At 58.1% G+C, this 16,391-nt stretch overlaps 1 protein-coding gene across 5 annotated transcripts in view; it reads right to left on the bottom strand.

Moving 5' to 3' along the window:
• Window positions 1-684: 684 nt before the first annotated feature.
• Window positions 685-16,391, bottom strand: part of LOC101626562 (cholesterol 24-hydroxylase) — a 29,442-nt gene continuing 13,735 nt past the window's right edge. The window contains exons 6-15 of one of the 5 annotated variants that reach the window (XM_012724456.1): window positions 12,430-12,568; window positions 11,397-11,507; window positions 9,834-9,984; window positions 9,642-9,704; window positions 8,389-8,461; window positions 6,357-6,441; window positions 5,617-5,727; window positions 2,184-2,272; window positions 1,534-1,600; window positions 685-898 (exon numbers count right to left, since the gene is read on the bottom strand). In XM_012724456.1, the coding sequence (XP_012579910.1) occupies window positions 752-898; window positions 1,534-1,600; window positions 2,184-2,272; window positions 5,617-5,727; window positions 6,357-6,441; window positions 8,389-8,461; window positions 9,642-9,704; window positions 9,834-9,984; window positions 11,397-11,507; window positions 12,430-12,568 (1,036 nt within the window). In that variant the 3' untranslated portion in view covers window positions 685-751. Of the gene's footprint in view, window positions 1,354-1,533; window positions 1,601-2,183; window positions 2,273-5,616; window positions 5,728-6,356; window positions 6,442-8,388; window positions 8,462-9,641; window positions 9,705-9,833; window positions 9,985-11,396; window positions 11,508-12,429; window positions 12,569-16,391 lie in introns of all 5 variants that reach the window. The other 4 variants (XM_012724457.1, XM_012724459.1, XM_012724458.1 and 1 more) reach the window with 4 other exon arrangements.

Genomic DNA, 16,391 nt, shown 5'->3' on the forward strand with positions numbered 1-16,391 from the left:
CAAGTCTGGGGACCCTGCCCCGTGTGCCCCAGGACAGCCCACCGGCTCACTGCACAAGCCGCTTCCTCCCCCAAGCCTCGGTTTCCCCGCCTGCTCTGTGGGTCGCTCCCTCAAGCTGTGGTCAAGCCTGTGGTGAGGACCACAAGAGGCACAGAAGGGGCAGGCCAGGGAGGGCCACTCTCTGCCCGGGGGGACGTCCAGGCAGGGCCTGTTTGGGCATACTGACCACATGGCCCAGCCTGAGCGCCGCTCCTTGGCTGGCCCCAGCCCAGAAGAGGAAGTCAGCTTCTCCCACCACCACCATGAGGGTCAGCCTCACCCAGGGAGCTGGCCTGGGGGCAGCAGGCACCCACAGGTGCAGGGCATACCGGGCACATGGCCAAGAGTCCAGGGCTCAGCTCTGCCCAGTCGCCCCCAGGAGAGGCCGGGGGGCTGGCTCTGTGGGGCCACCCGGGAGCCGGTGGCACCCTTGTTGAGAGTGGGCTAGACCCCGAGGGTCCCAGGTGCCCACCCGGCTCAAACCAGGTCTCCAAGCCCACCCGGGAGCAGGGGCGGGTCGGGGCTTCCACGGACGCTCTGACACCCCTCCTGTGCGCCGTCCCGGGGGCGGCCTGTGTACGTGCCTCCCCCACCCCCACCTTACAGAGGAGCACACAGGGCCAGGGCCGGGGCTGGCATCATGCAGTCAACACGTATTTATTGAGCATCGACCCTGAGCCCATGGGCGGCACGGGCGGGGGCTCAGAGACGGTCACGCGCAGAGCCCAACACGCGGCGGCACGGCCTGGCGGGTGGGGCCCGTCGAAGGACACTCACGATACGGTGTGGTCAGTGGTGTGAGAGGTAGCACAGGTGACCGAGGGACAGGCCCTGGCCCAGCCGGGGAGCGGGTGGCTTCCTGCAGGAAGTGAAGCCTGAGGAGGACTTAGGGGGTGAAGAACTTTAGCAAGAGTTAGGGTGTCTCAGCAGAAGCGGCGGCCTGTGCGAAGAAGCGTGTGCATGAGGGGACAGCACATCTGGGCGGCAGCTGGAAGAAGTGGGGCGCGTCAGTCCAGGGAGTGGGTAGAGCTGGCCGCGGAGGGAGCAGAGGGCCCGCTGGGAGCCGGCACGGAGGGCAGGGGCAGGGGTCGTGGGGCAGGAGGGTGCGGCCCTGCCCAGGAGTCCAGAGCTACCCTGGGCCCCTCAGCAGGGTGGGGGCGGGGGCGCGGGCTGCCAGCCCCGGGGTTGCAGGGTGCACAGCACGGGGTCCAGGGGCTTGAGCGTGGCCTGCTCCTGCAGCCCGTAGCGCTGCCCGGGCACCAGCCGGAACTCCAGCCTCTGCAGCAGCTTGGCCATGACCACCTTCACCTCCATCTGTGCACGTCGGGGGGGTGGAGGGGGGCGAGGGGGTACGGAGAGCCAGAGGAAAGAGGAGTCAGGGAGGATGCACACACCAGTGGCCAGCCAGAGCCCCAGCTCCAGCCCCAAGCAGGCCCGGGCGGCTTCCCGCCGGGGCCACACAGCCGTCAGCCCCCTCGAGGGCTGGCCTCCTACCTGAGCAAACTGCTGCCCGATGCAGGAGCGGTGGCCCAGAGAGAAGGGGAAGTAGGTGAACCTCGGCCTGCAGGGGAAAGGCATGGGGGCCGGGGGTGAGCGCCAAGGCAGCCACCACACTGCATCCCCGCTCTGCAGAGCTTGGGGTCAGCCTCTCTCATCTCACTCCTGTGGCCCTGCGGGAGGAGCTTCACCGATGGGGAGACTGGGGTTCAGAAGACAAAGCCACTTACCCAAGATCCTAGTCACACTCGCGGCTGGCAGAGCTGGGCCTGGCCATGGCTGCTCTGAGCCTGTTTCCCTCCCGGCCCCCCGCACCCAGGCGCCACTCCCGCAGCCACCTCAAGGGGGCGCCATTGCTACTCCCGATTCCCAGGTGGGAACCGCCACTTGTCAGGACCGGCAGCCTCGGGTCCAGGGTCCGGCTGTGAGTGGGGGCTTAGGACAGTGCCGCTGCTGGCTGTGCCCCTCTGGACAAGTCACCTAACGTCTCTGGGCTGCGATTTCCTCCACGGTAGAAGGGGGGCAGAGCAGGGAATCACAACCACATCACTGTGGACTCCACGGGTGCAGGCAGCTTAGACCAGAGGCCTCTGAGCCCTGCCCTGGCCCCAGGGACCCCACTTCGGACGGCTCAAAGAGGAACTTACTTGGGTGCTTTCGGGCCAAAACGATCAGGATTGAAAGTCAGCGGGTCCTCAAAGTACGTGTCCATCCGCCCCATCACATAGGTGCTAAACTGTCGGGCAGATGGTCTGCTAGGCTCTGGTTCCAAAAACTGGTCCTGTTGCACCCCCGCCCACCTCCACCCCGTGGCTCCCTGGGGTCACTCGGACAGGGCAGTGCCCGAACTTCTGCGTCCACCTCTGCTCTACCCCACCCCCATCTCCTCACCCACCACCCACCTGGCCCGGGGCCGGGGGTCTCATTGATCTCCAAGAGGAAGAAAGGGGACAGGCTGGTTACCCCAGCCCTGGGAGCTACAGTGACCCCAATTTTATAAATGAGGAAACTGAGGCTCAGAAGAGGTTTATGACTTGCTTGAGGTCCCCTGGAAAATTAGCGACCAAACAGATTCAGCTCAGTCTGACCTGGCGCCCAGTAGCCTTTCACCTACACCCCATGCTACCTGACGGGGCCACTTTTCCAGGCCCCGGGCCTCTCCTGCCCCGCTTGCCCTGCACTCAGTGGCCCTCTGAGCTGGCTCTGGCCCCGAGGCTCTGGGTGTGGAGCAGGGCCGCCTGGGGGTGGGGGGAAGAAGGCCTGAAGCTGAGCTCTGAAGAGTGGATGGGAAGGCAAGGCGGGGAGGGCTCTGAGTCATCCGGGTCACCTAGTGTGTGCCAGAGGCATTTGCCAGGTACATGCCACACCTAGTGTGTCCTGTTGGCGTGTCTCAATAGCCGTGAGTTTCCACTGTGCCCACCTTATAAGGCTGCCACGGGGTAGGGGTAGGGGACAGCTGGCCTCAGGGACCCAGCCGGCCAGCAGCATGGGTTTACACATCTGGGTGGAGACTCAGCCTGCCAGATGTGAGGGCATTCAGGAAAGAGGGTCATAAGGCCTAGAGGTGCGGGGGAAACAAACAGATAAGCAAACAAGTCGCTGAAGCTTTGCTGCCTGGGGAAAGCTGGCAGAGCCCTGGGAAGCGGCCCAGAGCTGGGGCTGAAGCACATGCTCTCTGTCATAAAGATAACAAGGGGCCTGTTGTGGCTGGTGTGTCCCCACCCGTGTGCTGACGGTCTAACCTCGGCATATACTGTTTTCGGAGGCAGAGGCTTTAAAAGGGTATTTAAGTTAAACTGAGGTTATCGGGGTGGACCCTGGCCCAATCTGGCTGTGCCTGTAAGAAGAGATTGGGCCCGGGACAGACTGAGGGCAGACCAGTGTGAGGACGCAGAGGAAGGGGCTGGGGCATGGGAGGTGCGGTGAGGGAGCAGAGCAGTGCCCCTCTCTGGCACTGGGCAAGGCTCTGAGCAAGGCCTGGGCAAGGCCCGGGCAAGGCTCTGAGCTGGCAACTGAGCAGGAGCCAGACAGGGCCAAGAAAAACAGGTCCAATCACTGGGTTTCCTCCAGAGAGGCCACTACTCAAAACAGAGGCCAGAATTTTAAAAACACCTGGCGCTCACCACCCCAGGCCAAAACCCAAAAACAAATGGAATTTGCATAAGCTGGAGCTGAAGCAACAGTTAGTGACAGGAGCGAATGCCCCAGGACAAGGCTCTGGGCTGGTGAGGGCGCTCACCTGGCCTGCGGCCCAGCCCACCCCGCAGCTGGGCTCAAAGGCAGCAGAGGTGGAAGTGCCAGGACCGCAGGAGACACAAAGCCCTAAGACCCAGGTGCTGGCCAGAGACAGGACCCCATGGGTGCCTGCCACACAGCGCTGGTACCACAGCAGAGTGAGAGCCCTCACACGTGCGTACGGGCCTCTGTGCCTCGTGCTTTGGTTTCCCTTGGCAGCTACTGCCTCTCACGGGACCAGCGCCAGTGGCTTCAACAGGTGCAGAAGCATCATTCTGAAGGTTGATCCCCGCTGCAGACCGTAAAAACCAAAGATGAGGAGACAGAAGTCTCAGAGCCGCAGGGCGGACGGAAGGCGGATTCAAGGCAACAGCGCTGACGACATACAGAACTCAAGATGAGCAAGGAGGGTATGAAGCAGCGACAAAATAAAGGTAAAGAAGACGTGGGACAGCTACAGTTGGGAGTAACAGAGCCGGGGGCACGAACAGAATTTAAAAGCGCGCTAGAGGGCCCCAGCAGCAGCAGACAGAGGCGAGGGGGAGGTCAGCCAAGCACAAGACTGGAGACACGCGTGCAGAGGTGCAGAAAACGATAAATATGAAAACCCTGGAGAGCCCGTTGGGGCCATTAAAGAGAAATAACATCTGTATCATGGGGGTCTCAGAAAAGAGGGGCGTAGAAGAGTTCGTTATTTTTTTTCAATTGCTGAAAACCTCTCGATCTGGGAAACGAAGCAGACATTCTGGTCCAAGAGGGGCAAAGAATCCCATTCAAGATAGTATCAGACACACTCCCAACAAGTCACATGACAATAAAATGGCTGAGAGGACCCAAAAAAAGAAAGGTACCGTGTAAGAGCACCCCAGGACTGACACATACGAGGGGACCAGCAGGAAGTAGCAAAGTGGTTCAAAGTGCGAAGGGAGAAGATAGCCAAAGTGCCCGGGGAGACTTCCAGCTCAGAATTCTCTACCTGCAAGACTAACGTTCAAAACGAGGAGGAGGAAGCAGCCTCGCTGGGAAGCAAACACTGAAAAAATTTATCAGCACGAGCCACACGTGAACGGTCTTAAAGCGCTGCCAGAAAGCCCCAGAACACAAAGGTAGAGAAGACGCCAAAGCCGTTAAGGCCAGAAGGGGGGTGCGGGGGGAGAACGGGTGGGAGGAGGAGGGGGGTTGGGAACAGCGTGGCCGTCAGAATGAGTTGCGACTAAGCCCCACGGTCACTCAGCGGCCCATCACATACTAACTTGCTGCTGCCCAGGAAGTGTGGACAGCACAGGCAGCCAGCTGAGCTCTCCAATGCCCGTCACCCCGAATGGATGCAGAGGGGGCCCTGCTGACACAGCAGTGACAAGGGACGGCTGGGTGCCCTGAGCACAAAGCCTCCTGTAGACTGAGAGCGGACCCTGGAACAGCAGGGGACACGGTGTGGGTGGCTACATGCTAGCTTGGGGTGGCCGCAGCTTAGGGGAGGAGGCTGTGCGCGAAGGTACCAGCAGGTGAGCAAGAAACAGAAGGTAAAGAGAGGAATCGACCCCGCGGGGGGAGGCGCTGTCACGGGCACAGAGAAGGAACAAGGACAAATCGGGGTCAGATGTGAGCCCGGGGACCTGACTAGGCTGCCCCTTGCGGCTGTGTGACCTCAGGAAAGTGACCTAACCTCTCTGAGCCCCAGCATCCTCGGCTGTAATGGGCACCACCCTCCCAGAATCTCTGCTGTAATTTCGCACTGGACAGTGTGACGGGAGAGGGAAAGACCCCTGGCCTCAGTGACACGCAGCCGAGACCCTGGACTCCCGAGGGCACCCGGGCCCCGGGGCAGACAGGGCCTCCACACACCAGGAGCGGGGTGTTGCTGGGGACTCGGACCCCATCGATCAAGGTCTCCTCCTCCAGCAGGCGGAAGGTGCCCCAGGCTGGTGGGTACAGCCTCAGAGACTCCTTGAGGACCTGCAGGGGTGACGAGGGAGAGGACACGTTGACAGCCGCCACGGAGCACCGTACCCACGGGGCCGCTCCTGCCCACGCCGCTGAGCGTGCACCCACCGGTGCATCCCGGGCACCGGGAACATCAGCTGCCTTCAAGGCCACCCCTCGTGTGACCAGGCGGAACGGGGCCCCAGAGGAGAGGGGGCTCGTGCGAGGCCACAGGGGCAGAGCCAGACCAGGGCCAGGGCTCCCTCACCCAGGGCTCCCGCAGGCTCCACACGCCCAGCAGGGCCTCCTGCGTGGCCTGCCTGCTCCTCGGGCCGCTGGCCTGGCTCCCTGCGACAAAGCCAGGGCTTCTGGCACCCTCCAGGCCCAGCTCCGCCAACAGCACCCCTGGCTGAAGGGCTGGCCTCCCGCGGCTGCTGGGCTCACCTGGGAAGTGCTAGCAGCCCTGAGGCCCGCAGCCCATGCCAGCTGCCCCCACGTCACTGCTCACTGTCCACGGCAGCCCAGGCCCGGGACACGGCTCCACTCCCAGGGGAGCCTCACGGGTGGAGGTTCGAGCGCTATATAGAAGCCGGTCCTCGGAGGCAGCAAGCTTCACCCCAGGAATTGCCCCTCGGCCCAGAGTTTCTCTCCCACCCCCACACCTGAGACAGGTACTGCAGTCTCCCCAGGTCCTCGCAGTCCAGGTGCCTCTTGGAACCGATGACCTCGTCTACCTCCGCCTGCAGCCTGTCGGGTCAAAGACAAGTTCATGTCCAAGAAGCAACCCCCATGCTCATTTTAAGAGACGGGGATGGAAGGACGCGTGAAGAGCGAGGCTGAGCTCTGCACCCACACACCACACCCCCACTGTTGACACCTCCCAGAACCACCACATCCGAGCCAAGACCCCAGCTGGGGCCCGTGTCCGGGGCCTGGGTCTGCTGCCAGGGTTGGCCACTGGAAATAAATGACACTGCAGAATGACGGCTCCGAGGGCCTGTCCCAGCCTGGCGCTCAGCACTCCCAGCCAGAAACAGAAACGAGGGCAGCGATTGGGGTGAGCAAACCTGGGGTTGCACCCGTCAGAATGAGGTACAGCTCACACCTGCAGAGCCTGGCGTCAACAGATGGAAGAGAATGCGTGTTGGGGACAGTGTGGAGACACTGACGCCCTGAGCATCGAGGGGAGGGCTGTGCGTAAAGCAGTGCAGTGCCTGTGCGTCACGCGAGGCAGCGCCTCCTGAGGGCAGTGCAGACGTACTCTCAGATCCAGAGGTCCCTGGGGGGCACTCCCCAGAGAATGCAAGGAGGGCCTTGCCGGGGCCAGCGCACAGCCACGTGTGGGGTGGCCTTGTTTGCAACAATGGACTGGTGGGGCAACCCACGTGTGCTCGGGCAGGAACAGATACGCCAGAGGGGCCAGCCAGCAACTGGAGTATTACTCAGCCCTGAAAAGGAGGGAATGGCTACTACCGCTACATGCACACCTGGAGGTTGCGCCTCTGAGTGAAGCATTCAGACAGCAGCAGGTGCGGTTGATCCCACCTGGACGGGGGGCCCCAGAGGGTCACATCATGGCAAGCGGACGGGGTGGAGGCGGGGGTGCCAGCTGGGCCAGGGCAGCGGGGACAGGGCTTAGTGAGGGGGCGATGTAGCAGTTCTGGGTGGGTGGTGGTGATGCTTGCACAACACTATAAATGCACTTAAAGCCAAGGAGCTGTACATGCAGCGGCAGCTGGAATGGCAAGAGGGTCGCAGATACATAGATTTGCCACCCTATTAAAAACCCGGTTCGGGGTGAGGTTGCAGGCGTGGCGCAATGTTGGGAGGCTCATGGTGCAGTCGAAGGTTCGCGGGTCCCCCCTGGGTTTGGCACCCCAGGCAGGTCCCTTGCTGCTGCTACTATCTGCCTCCTCACCCTTTCCAAGTGTCATGAAGGGTCGCGGCCCGCGTAAACAGCTTCGTCTCCCCTGGCCTTCGCACCGTCCAGCTGTGCAGTGACACTGAACTCTGGCCTCCCGCCCACGCTGAGCTCGGCCTGTGCCTGCACCCCAGCCCTGGAGGGGACCTGTGTGTCTAAGGAAGCTCGAGTGCCGTCTCTCCCAAGGGTGACCCCTGGATTCGCCAGCTGGAGGCAGGACTTCCTCAGCACTTCAGTCGGCGTCTGTCCAGTCCTCACTGCCAGCTCCTGGCTGGGCACTGGGCACATGGTGGCGAGGGAAGGACTCCAGTCCCTCCCTCCTGGACCCCTGTGTCATGACTGAAATAGACTTAAAGCCACCTGGCCCAGGGAAAGAGCAACGGGGCTGGAGGAGGCTGAGACAGCTTCTGAGCCGAGGAAGGCGGGGGAGGGATAGAGGAGGGAGAGAAGCGGAGGGTGTGGAAAAGAGGGAGGGGAGGGGAAGAGAGAGAGGAGGGGAGGCAGGGTGGCGGAAAGAGGAGGCAGACGAGGGGGGCGGGGAGGAGATGGAAAGGGAAGAGGAGAGGAGGCTTCCAGTTTAGAAACAGACGAGGAAACCGGGAAAGGAGCTTCCCTCGAGGGAGCGGCACGTGCAAAGGCCCTGGGGCAGCAAGAAGTGGGGCTCCTGGCAGGGCTCAGCGTGGGAGGCCGAGGCAGGCGGCCGCTAGGAAAGGGCCTCCACGGCCACCTAGTTACCACCTCGGGAGCCGCCCACGCCGCTCTCGCCGCCCTACCTCGCCAGGATCTCTGGCTGGCGGGACAGCTCCATCACCGTGAATGCCAAGTGGTTGGCAGAGGTCTCGTGGCCTGCGGGAGAGGAGGGTGGCAGCTGCGCATGGGGCTCCAGCCCTGGCACCTGCCCTGCTAACTGGGCGCCCAGCTGTGCCGCCTGTGCCCTCCCACCTCCCTGTGCCAGCCACGTTGCCGACACAGTGGCGCTGGCCCGTGCACCCGGCCTGCCCACGCTAAAAGCCCCTCCAACAGCCTCGAGGCTTCCTGCCGAGGGAGGCTTGTGTCACTGACAGAAGACAAAGCCGAAGGGGGAGGAAAGCGTCCCCCCAGGTGCCCAGTGGGCTGATGACTGGGGCCCGGCCGAGCAGGTGTCCTCCCCCGGGGCCTATGTTGTGCCTGCAGGTGGCTCCCCAGAGGACGGGTCACTCAGGACCTCGTCTGGCCAAAGGCAAGGGGCAGGTGGGCACAGGTGACAAGACCAGCTGGCCATGCCTGGGAGGTCGTCTGGAGGCGAAAGACGGGCCTTCACCTCCCAGCCAGCAGCTCCCAGGGTGGGGGCAGCAGGGACCCAGGAGAGGGGGGGAGGGGAGGAGAGAGGGTGTCCTGCCCCCCCCACCCCCAGTGCCCCACAGCGTCCGGGCGTCCGGCACAGGTCAGGGATGCGCTGGGAGGAGGAGCAGGGGCCTAGGCCACAGGGCTGGCCGGTGGGGAGCCACAGCTCACCCTGGTTCCCGGCTCCCGGCTCGCCGGGGCCCTGCCATCTCGTTCCAGCCCCACCAGACTCGGGACTGTCCCTCTGCTCCTCAGTCTCCCCTGCCCCGTTTCATTCCATCGTTATGGCTACCAACTGCACGGGGCTGCCCAAAATACACAGGTGAACAAAACCACACACCCCTGACTCACCAAGCTAGAGGCCACACCGCATCTAATACCACCAATAAAACAGAACTCTGAGATGTGTGGGCAGAAAGGAGCTCCAGGCCCCAGGGACAGCCGCCAATGGAGGTGAGGGCAATCCCTGAGGACTTCCTGGAGGAAGAAGCACTGTGGGATCCCTTAAGGGCGGCAGGAGTGTTTGGGCTGGGAACTCTTTGCAACACGCACACCATCTGGTGAGTGGACTTCCTCATCCTAGCCCCCCACAGAGGAACTCACTCAGACGGCCTGCAAAGGTCTGCATGTCGGGGCTTAAGGGACCCAGTTCCCATCACGTCCTCAGAGCTCTGAGCCCTGGGCCAGCGCTGGAGCTACGAACCGGCAATGAAGAAGGTGACGAAGTTGTCCAGCAGAATCTCGTCGTCCTGGGCCCCCTCTTCAGCTGAAAGATGAGGAGCAGGCACGTCCGCGACACGTCCCCCTCCCCACAGCCCACGGAAGGACCCACCCCTCTCTCCTCCAGACGGAGCCCACCCGGCACCCCCGCCCGCCAGCCCGAGGCCCCCCGCACCTTTGAGGATCTGCGTGAGGATGTCCGCGGGGACGTCCTCGCCCCGCTTCAGGGCCTCCCGGCGGCGCTGCACCCAGTCCTTGCCGACCTGGCGCAGAAAGCGCACGCTCTCCCGGATCTCACGGAGCTGCTTCCACTTCCCTGGCATGAACTGAAGGGAAGTGCGCTCAGGGAGGGCCCTGGACAGGGCCGTCTCCCCGCACCACTCCCCAACTCTGAGGTGACTAGAAATACTCAGCAGCACCAGCAAGCTGAAGTCAGAGGACTGGGAGAAAGTTCTAGAAAATATAAAGTAGCCAGGGAAGCCAGAACAGGAGGGCAGGCTGAGCCCAGCAACAGCTTCCCCTTCCTGCAGCCGCTCTAGACATGATGGGCAGACGCCCGAAGGTGCCCAGAGCACTGGGCAGTAAGAGCTGTCCCTGGGCCTCCCTGGTGGCACAGCGGGTTGAAGTGCAGCACCCTGAAGCTGGCTGCAGCCGCTTCACCGAGAGTTTGAGCCCGGCCCCGGAGCTGGCCCACAGGGCGCAGCAGACCTCTCCTGTCTCCCCACTGCTCCTCTCAGTAGTGTGCTTTGTCAATCAGCCTGTTCCGCTCCCCACTCTACCTCTGGGGAGTCCTCTCACTGCCTCTGCACCCTAGCCCTGTATGCATAAATAAATCAATCTTTGAAGAAGAAAAAAAAGAAAGACATGGAAACAGCCCAAATGCCCAAAAGTGGATCACCGGATTAAAAGATGTGGTACATATACACAATGGAATATTACTCAGCCATCAAAAAGATAAACTCATGCCTTTTGCAGCAACATGGGTGGAGCTGGAAGGGATCATGCTTAGTGACATAAGCCAGAAAGAAAAGGGAAAATACCAGATGGTTTCACTCTTAGCAGGAGCATAAAGGACAAGGTGAGAAAATAATGATAATAGAGATACTAGAGACATTTTGTGGGGGTGCAGTGCGGGATGGGGTGAAAAACAGTGGGGAGAGAAGTGCACTGGACTGTGGTGAGGGCACATAGGTAATTTGGTGATGGAAAACCCAAGGGGATTGCAACTGAGATGGAAAAATGCACAAAGCGATGTAAAAATAAACTATTATAAAATTTAAAAGAAAAGAATAAATTTATATACTTAAATAAAAAAAATGAGCAGTCCCTGAAGGACGGAGGCAGTGGGGTGAGGTCAACTGGAAGCTGGAGGAGAAGGCGGAGTGGCCTGGGGGCAGCAAGCTCAGAGCAGATGCCCCAGGGGACGGCCCACCTGAGCGTCCACCTCCCCCCTTCCTTCCTGGTGCCCAGGATGGGGGAGGGGAGCGGGGCAGCCATCTGACCACAAAGACGTGGCGAGAGAGAGGACCAGCCCCACGGGGCGTCCACGCGATGCGGCCTCACAGCGCCCTCCACGGGACGTGCTCCCGGCCTATACAAAGCCTCTTCTCCGGACGTCTACAAGCCCTGGCTGATTCACAGGCTGCCTGGCGCAGCCAGGACACAGTGAATTCTGCAAAAACACGGCTGAGGAGGCGCCAGCCAGCGAGCAGCAGCCTAAGGGGAGCAGCCGCGGTACCTTGGCCAGGGTGTTGCGGGACGCGGAGATGCCCTCCAGGATCAGCTTCACTTTCCGCGACAGAGGCTTCTGGGCGCCCAGCAGCATGCTGGTCTCCATCCCAAAAGCTGCCTGGGGGAGAGAGGGCCAGGTCAAACCCGAGGGCAGGAGGGCCAGGCCAGAGCCGGCACTGTGCTGCTGAGACCCAGGCTGGGCGCCGGGGCAAAGCTGTGCGCCAGCATCCTTTCCTCGCCGAGAACTCCAGCCCCATGGGAGGCGGTGACCAGGAAGCCCCAAGCAGTAGGGCTCCCTGGGGGTGCCGGGGTCAGTCTCAGCACTAGGAAGCTATCACCTGCAGCACGAGTTCAATCTCCAGCCAGAGAGTGACCCACAGGTTGCAGCAAGCCTCTCCCGTCTCCCCGCTGCGCCCCCTACTCTGTCTCTGGGGAGGCCTCTCAATCTCTGCACCTCTGGCCTGCACCCCAGTTCTTGTATGCATAAATAAATAAATCTTAAAAAAAAGTCCAAGTCGTAGGTACTCATTAACTCATGACTTTCTTCTCTGACGAGACGCACCCCCGAGCTGCAAACTTCCCTGCGCATCTGTCCAGCACAGCTCTCCTGCGCACTGTCAGCAGGGACTCTGTATGTGCTCCCTCTGCGTGCAGCTGCCTTCACCTGGGCTTGGGGTGACGTGGGCCGCTTCTGAGTCTGCAGGGCGAGAAGCTGAGCCACATCCCCAAAGGGGTGAAGGGCCGGGGGACACTTTGGACTGGGAGTCAGAAGTCAGGCAGGCCAGAGAGCCAGTCTCGCTCTTACCGCTGACTGGCCCTGGGCCAGTACCCACACCTCTGGGCTCCCATCTCTAGAGGCATTAGGAGCGCTAATCTCACACCAGATTGTTTTGAATGTTTAAGGTGATAAATTGTATGAAATCCCGGGCCAGAGAAGGAGTGGCCGTTACGTGGAACAGCCCAAGGAGGGAAGGAGGGCAAGGAAGGGGACAGCCCTTTGCCCCTGGGGCGCCCATGGGGCCCCGCCCTCCACCCATCACCTTGGCCAGGATGTCCATGGTGGTGCAGGTCAGCATGTCCTGCATGGACACTGGGGTCTGCCCATCCGCTTTGGCTTCCAGAATCTCCACCAGCTGCTCAGCCTTCTCGTTGAATGTTTCCATCAAGCTGATCAAGGAGCTGAGGAAACAGCATACACTCAGTGACCAGCAGGACCAGCTAGCCTGCAGCCATCCTGCACCCCCTTCCCGGAGGGGCCCCATGTGCAGACTGGAGGTGGTGTCCCAGCCCACTTGGGGTTGAAGTAAGCAAACTAAACCCTGCAGGCTCACCCACACACACACTCAGGATGGACACCGTCACATCGTCCTCATCTTAGTGATTCCATCAGTAGGGGCCTGACTGGGCCCCCCGACTCTGACAGGATGTGGGTATGCAGACACCCAGAGGACCGTGGGGTGAAGGGGAAGAAAGGCCTCAGAGTCCCCTAGAATCGGGGACCATCCTGACCCTCTCTGCTCCTCTGCTCACGGCGTCCACTCTCCTTACCTGCTCTGCCCAGGCCACCGTCAGCAACCTGTTGTTTTCCCATCTCACTCCCTGCCCTTGAGGCATCATAGAACCCAGCACAGCTTGGAAAAGAGTCCTCAGCTCAGACCACAGAGCTCCTTGCCCCAGGACAGTCACTCTTGGTCAATCCCCCAGGCACAGAGTTTGGAAAGAGGCATGGAAGGAGGCATGGAAGGATGCACTCCAGACTCACCAAATTAGCAACAGAGGACAGAAGGGAGGGGACTGCCATTTTGTATATTTCATTCATCGCTAAGTTTTTGTTAAGAGAAAGTACTGCTTTTGCAATTAAAATTAACTTGGAAAGTTAACAATAGGAGTAAAAGGTATATGGTGTACCTTATCCTTATTCCTTGAAATTACTTCCAAGTAAGAGTTTCTTAATATTAAAAAGAAAACATTGTTTTAATGAAAGGAAAGAGTAATTATTTCATGAATTCAAAAAGCCCAGCCTTACCTTGCCCATCAGCCTTCTCTGGCAGTCTGGTCCGAGCACAGGCCCCAGCTCGCCCGTGCTCATGGCTGCCCAGACCTCACCCTACACTGTAAGTAGCACTCTGCTCCAGTCTCTTACCTAGAAAGTTTTCAATCACCTGTCATTCCTAGGAGGACGGTAAAACACCTCTCCTGGGCCTGGGAGTCTGCCCCTTGCTGACTCCCACCTGCAGGTCACCTCCCTGTCACGATGGCCTTGTAGTTCTCCCAAAGCATGATGCTCCTTCTACCTCAGGCCTTTGCACATGCTGTCTCCTATGCCTAGAGCTCTCCCCCTCCATTACCTGACTATTACCTGACACTTTACCCCCTAAATAGTTTTCACTCTCCAGGCAAACACAAGAATGCCACACGTCAGGAACACCACTGACAGGCCTAGTGCAGTCACATACTGCACCAGGACAGTTGGTCAGACAAGCGCATACATGCAGCAGTGGTCTCAGTAGGCTTCCTCAGGACCCAGATTTGATTGGGTCTCTGCCACCTAGGTTTGCGTAATCACACGCGACGGTGTTCGTACCTCAAGGACATGGCCTCCTGACACGTTTCTCAAAGCATATCCCGGTCACTAAGTGAGGTGTGATTCCTAGCTCCCGTGGACTCTAGGTATATTCTTCACAACGTTTACATGGTTTACACGTATAGATTTATTCACAAGGTTGTTTGTAGTTGTCTTTTTAAATTCATATTTGAGTTGACTATTTGGAGAGCAGGTAGCTGGTTATCACATTAACAATCCTGCATCTCTTGCAGTTGTCATGGATACAAAAGGTTTGACTGGGGTGTTAGAGGTACAGTAAAATCCCTATCCCCTTGTCTTTGATGAAAATGACTGAGACTAAGGCGTTGCAATAAAAGTAATGTCTGGGAAAGCATAAATTTGTAATTTACTCTTGCAATTTTATTAAAAGTGTATAATGATATTCTATGCAGGTTAAACTCATCAGTGATTTCTAGCCTTTTCTCATTAGTGAGTGAAAATAGACCACATCTTGATAACATTTTCATCGACACAAGCAATTTCCAAAGCTTCTTTCATGAAACATTGTGAATTTTGCATCTCTGAGAAAATAGTCATCTTTTCAATGACCTTTTTGTAAGACCGAAAAATAAAGATGCCGACTGACGTTGCCTGACCCTGTCAATGCGTTCAGTGCTAGTGAACCGCACGCCTAAGATCGGTAAGATTGTTAGTGTCATGTTTTATATGTGTGACCACAATTTGAAAATTTTTACATGAAAATATTGGTGAAATGCTTAATAAATAAAGCACTGTTTAAGAAAAGGTCTTAGGTGCTAGAGAAATCTCATCAAGACAATGCCGCTGGTATTTATGACCAGTGGCTGTCACTTGCTCTGATAATCTCAGAACCTCCTGAGGTAGGGACCATGTCGGCTTGGTTAGCCTTTGGAAACCTGGTTCTTGGCACAATCATGACTTATTAAGCAAATGCCTCTTTCCAATCTATTCCTTCTCATTCTTAATTCTGCCCACTTTTCATGAGACCAAGTCTGTCCAAGTCATTTGACAGTCACTCACTCTCTGGCCATCCCCAGAGGGCTTGCAAAGTGCCTGGGACTATGCTGGGCACAGATGTTCAGGACAGGCTGTCTTTGGCCACTGAGGGCCTGTGGTTTGGTTAAGGACGTGGAAGTTACTGACTATCACTGCAGAGGAAATGACAGAGCCATGGCTTCAGCCTTACAGGGCTAGGGAACATGTCCCCAAAGCAGTGGCATCTTAGCTGGGTATAAAAGGGGCATAGGCGTTCCCTGGGGTGTACAGAAGTCAGTGAAAAGAGCAGGACCAAAGACCAAGATGCCAGAAGAAGCATAGTAGTTCCAGAAAGAGGCAAACCAGGAGTGAGAGGGCTGGTGGGGTCTAGAGATCAGACAGGAGGAGGGACGAGGATTGGCCTTCATTTCCTGATGACTGGGAGTCACTGGCGTCTTCAGGGAAGTGATATGGTCAGATCTGCATTTTGGCAAGCTCTCTCCAGGGCAGTGAGGTGGGTTCAGTGGGAGAGGGAGAAAAGAAGAACGGAGACCAGGGAAGAGATTGCAGCGAGAGATGTTTACGTACCCACAGATTTTGTCCTAAACATACCTTTATAGTGGAGAAACCTGAATGATGATGCCTTGACGACTGAGCAAATCAATTGCCCAGCAAGGGGACAAATGACAGCACATTCCGCCTGGCGTGAGGCCCTGAGCATCCACCAAAAAGCAAGACCTAGGCTACAAAACTGGCCTCTCCTCCAAAGTGTTGGGCCAAGAAAGTAAGAAGATCTTAGGCCTGTCCGGAAGGAAGGAGATGGAGGGAGGTGGTCACTGAGCGCAGCACACGAGCCTGGGCTGCATCCCAGACACGAAGAGATCACCTTAACTGTGCAGTGGAGGACTCAAAGCCCCACTGTGGGTGAGATGACAGAGTTGGGTTAATGCTAAATAGCAGCATTTTGATAACTGAGCTGTAGTCACGTAGGAGAGCATTCTGGTTCTCAGGAAATACACCAAAAGCGCTTAGGGGAAAGGATGACATTGTCTCCAGTCTCTCTCAAGTTTTTCAAAAAAGCACTACAGGCAGGGAGAAATTGTCAGCAAGGCCTGAGGTGGGAAAAGAAAGGAGAAGAAGAGGGCAGCCTCTCAAGGGAAAAGCAGAGAGAGATGCTGTTGAATTAACCAGGCACAAAGCTGAAAATAGTTCTACATTTGAAGTTCCCAAAGATTACAGCAGAACTGTAACTGGAGTTTGTTTTAAAATTAAAAAGTGAGAGAACATCTTTTCTTTTTTTAAAAAAAAGAACTTGATAAAACACCATATATATAATATATATACACACATATATATGTAATACAGAGAATAAAAATATATGTCCACAGACGAGAAATGATGAAGCAAATGGTGATTTAAACAGCTAGTAATTCTAGACAAAAG

The sequence above is a fragment of the Condylura cristata genome, unplaced genomic scaffold, assembly GCF_000260355.1.
Source record: "Condylura cristata isolate star-nosed mole 26May11 unplaced genomic scaffold, ConCri1.0 scaffold00013, whole genome shotgun sequence".
Lineage (NCBI taxonomy): Eukaryota > Metazoa > Chordata > Mammalia > Eulipotyphla > Talpidae > Condylura > Condylura cristata.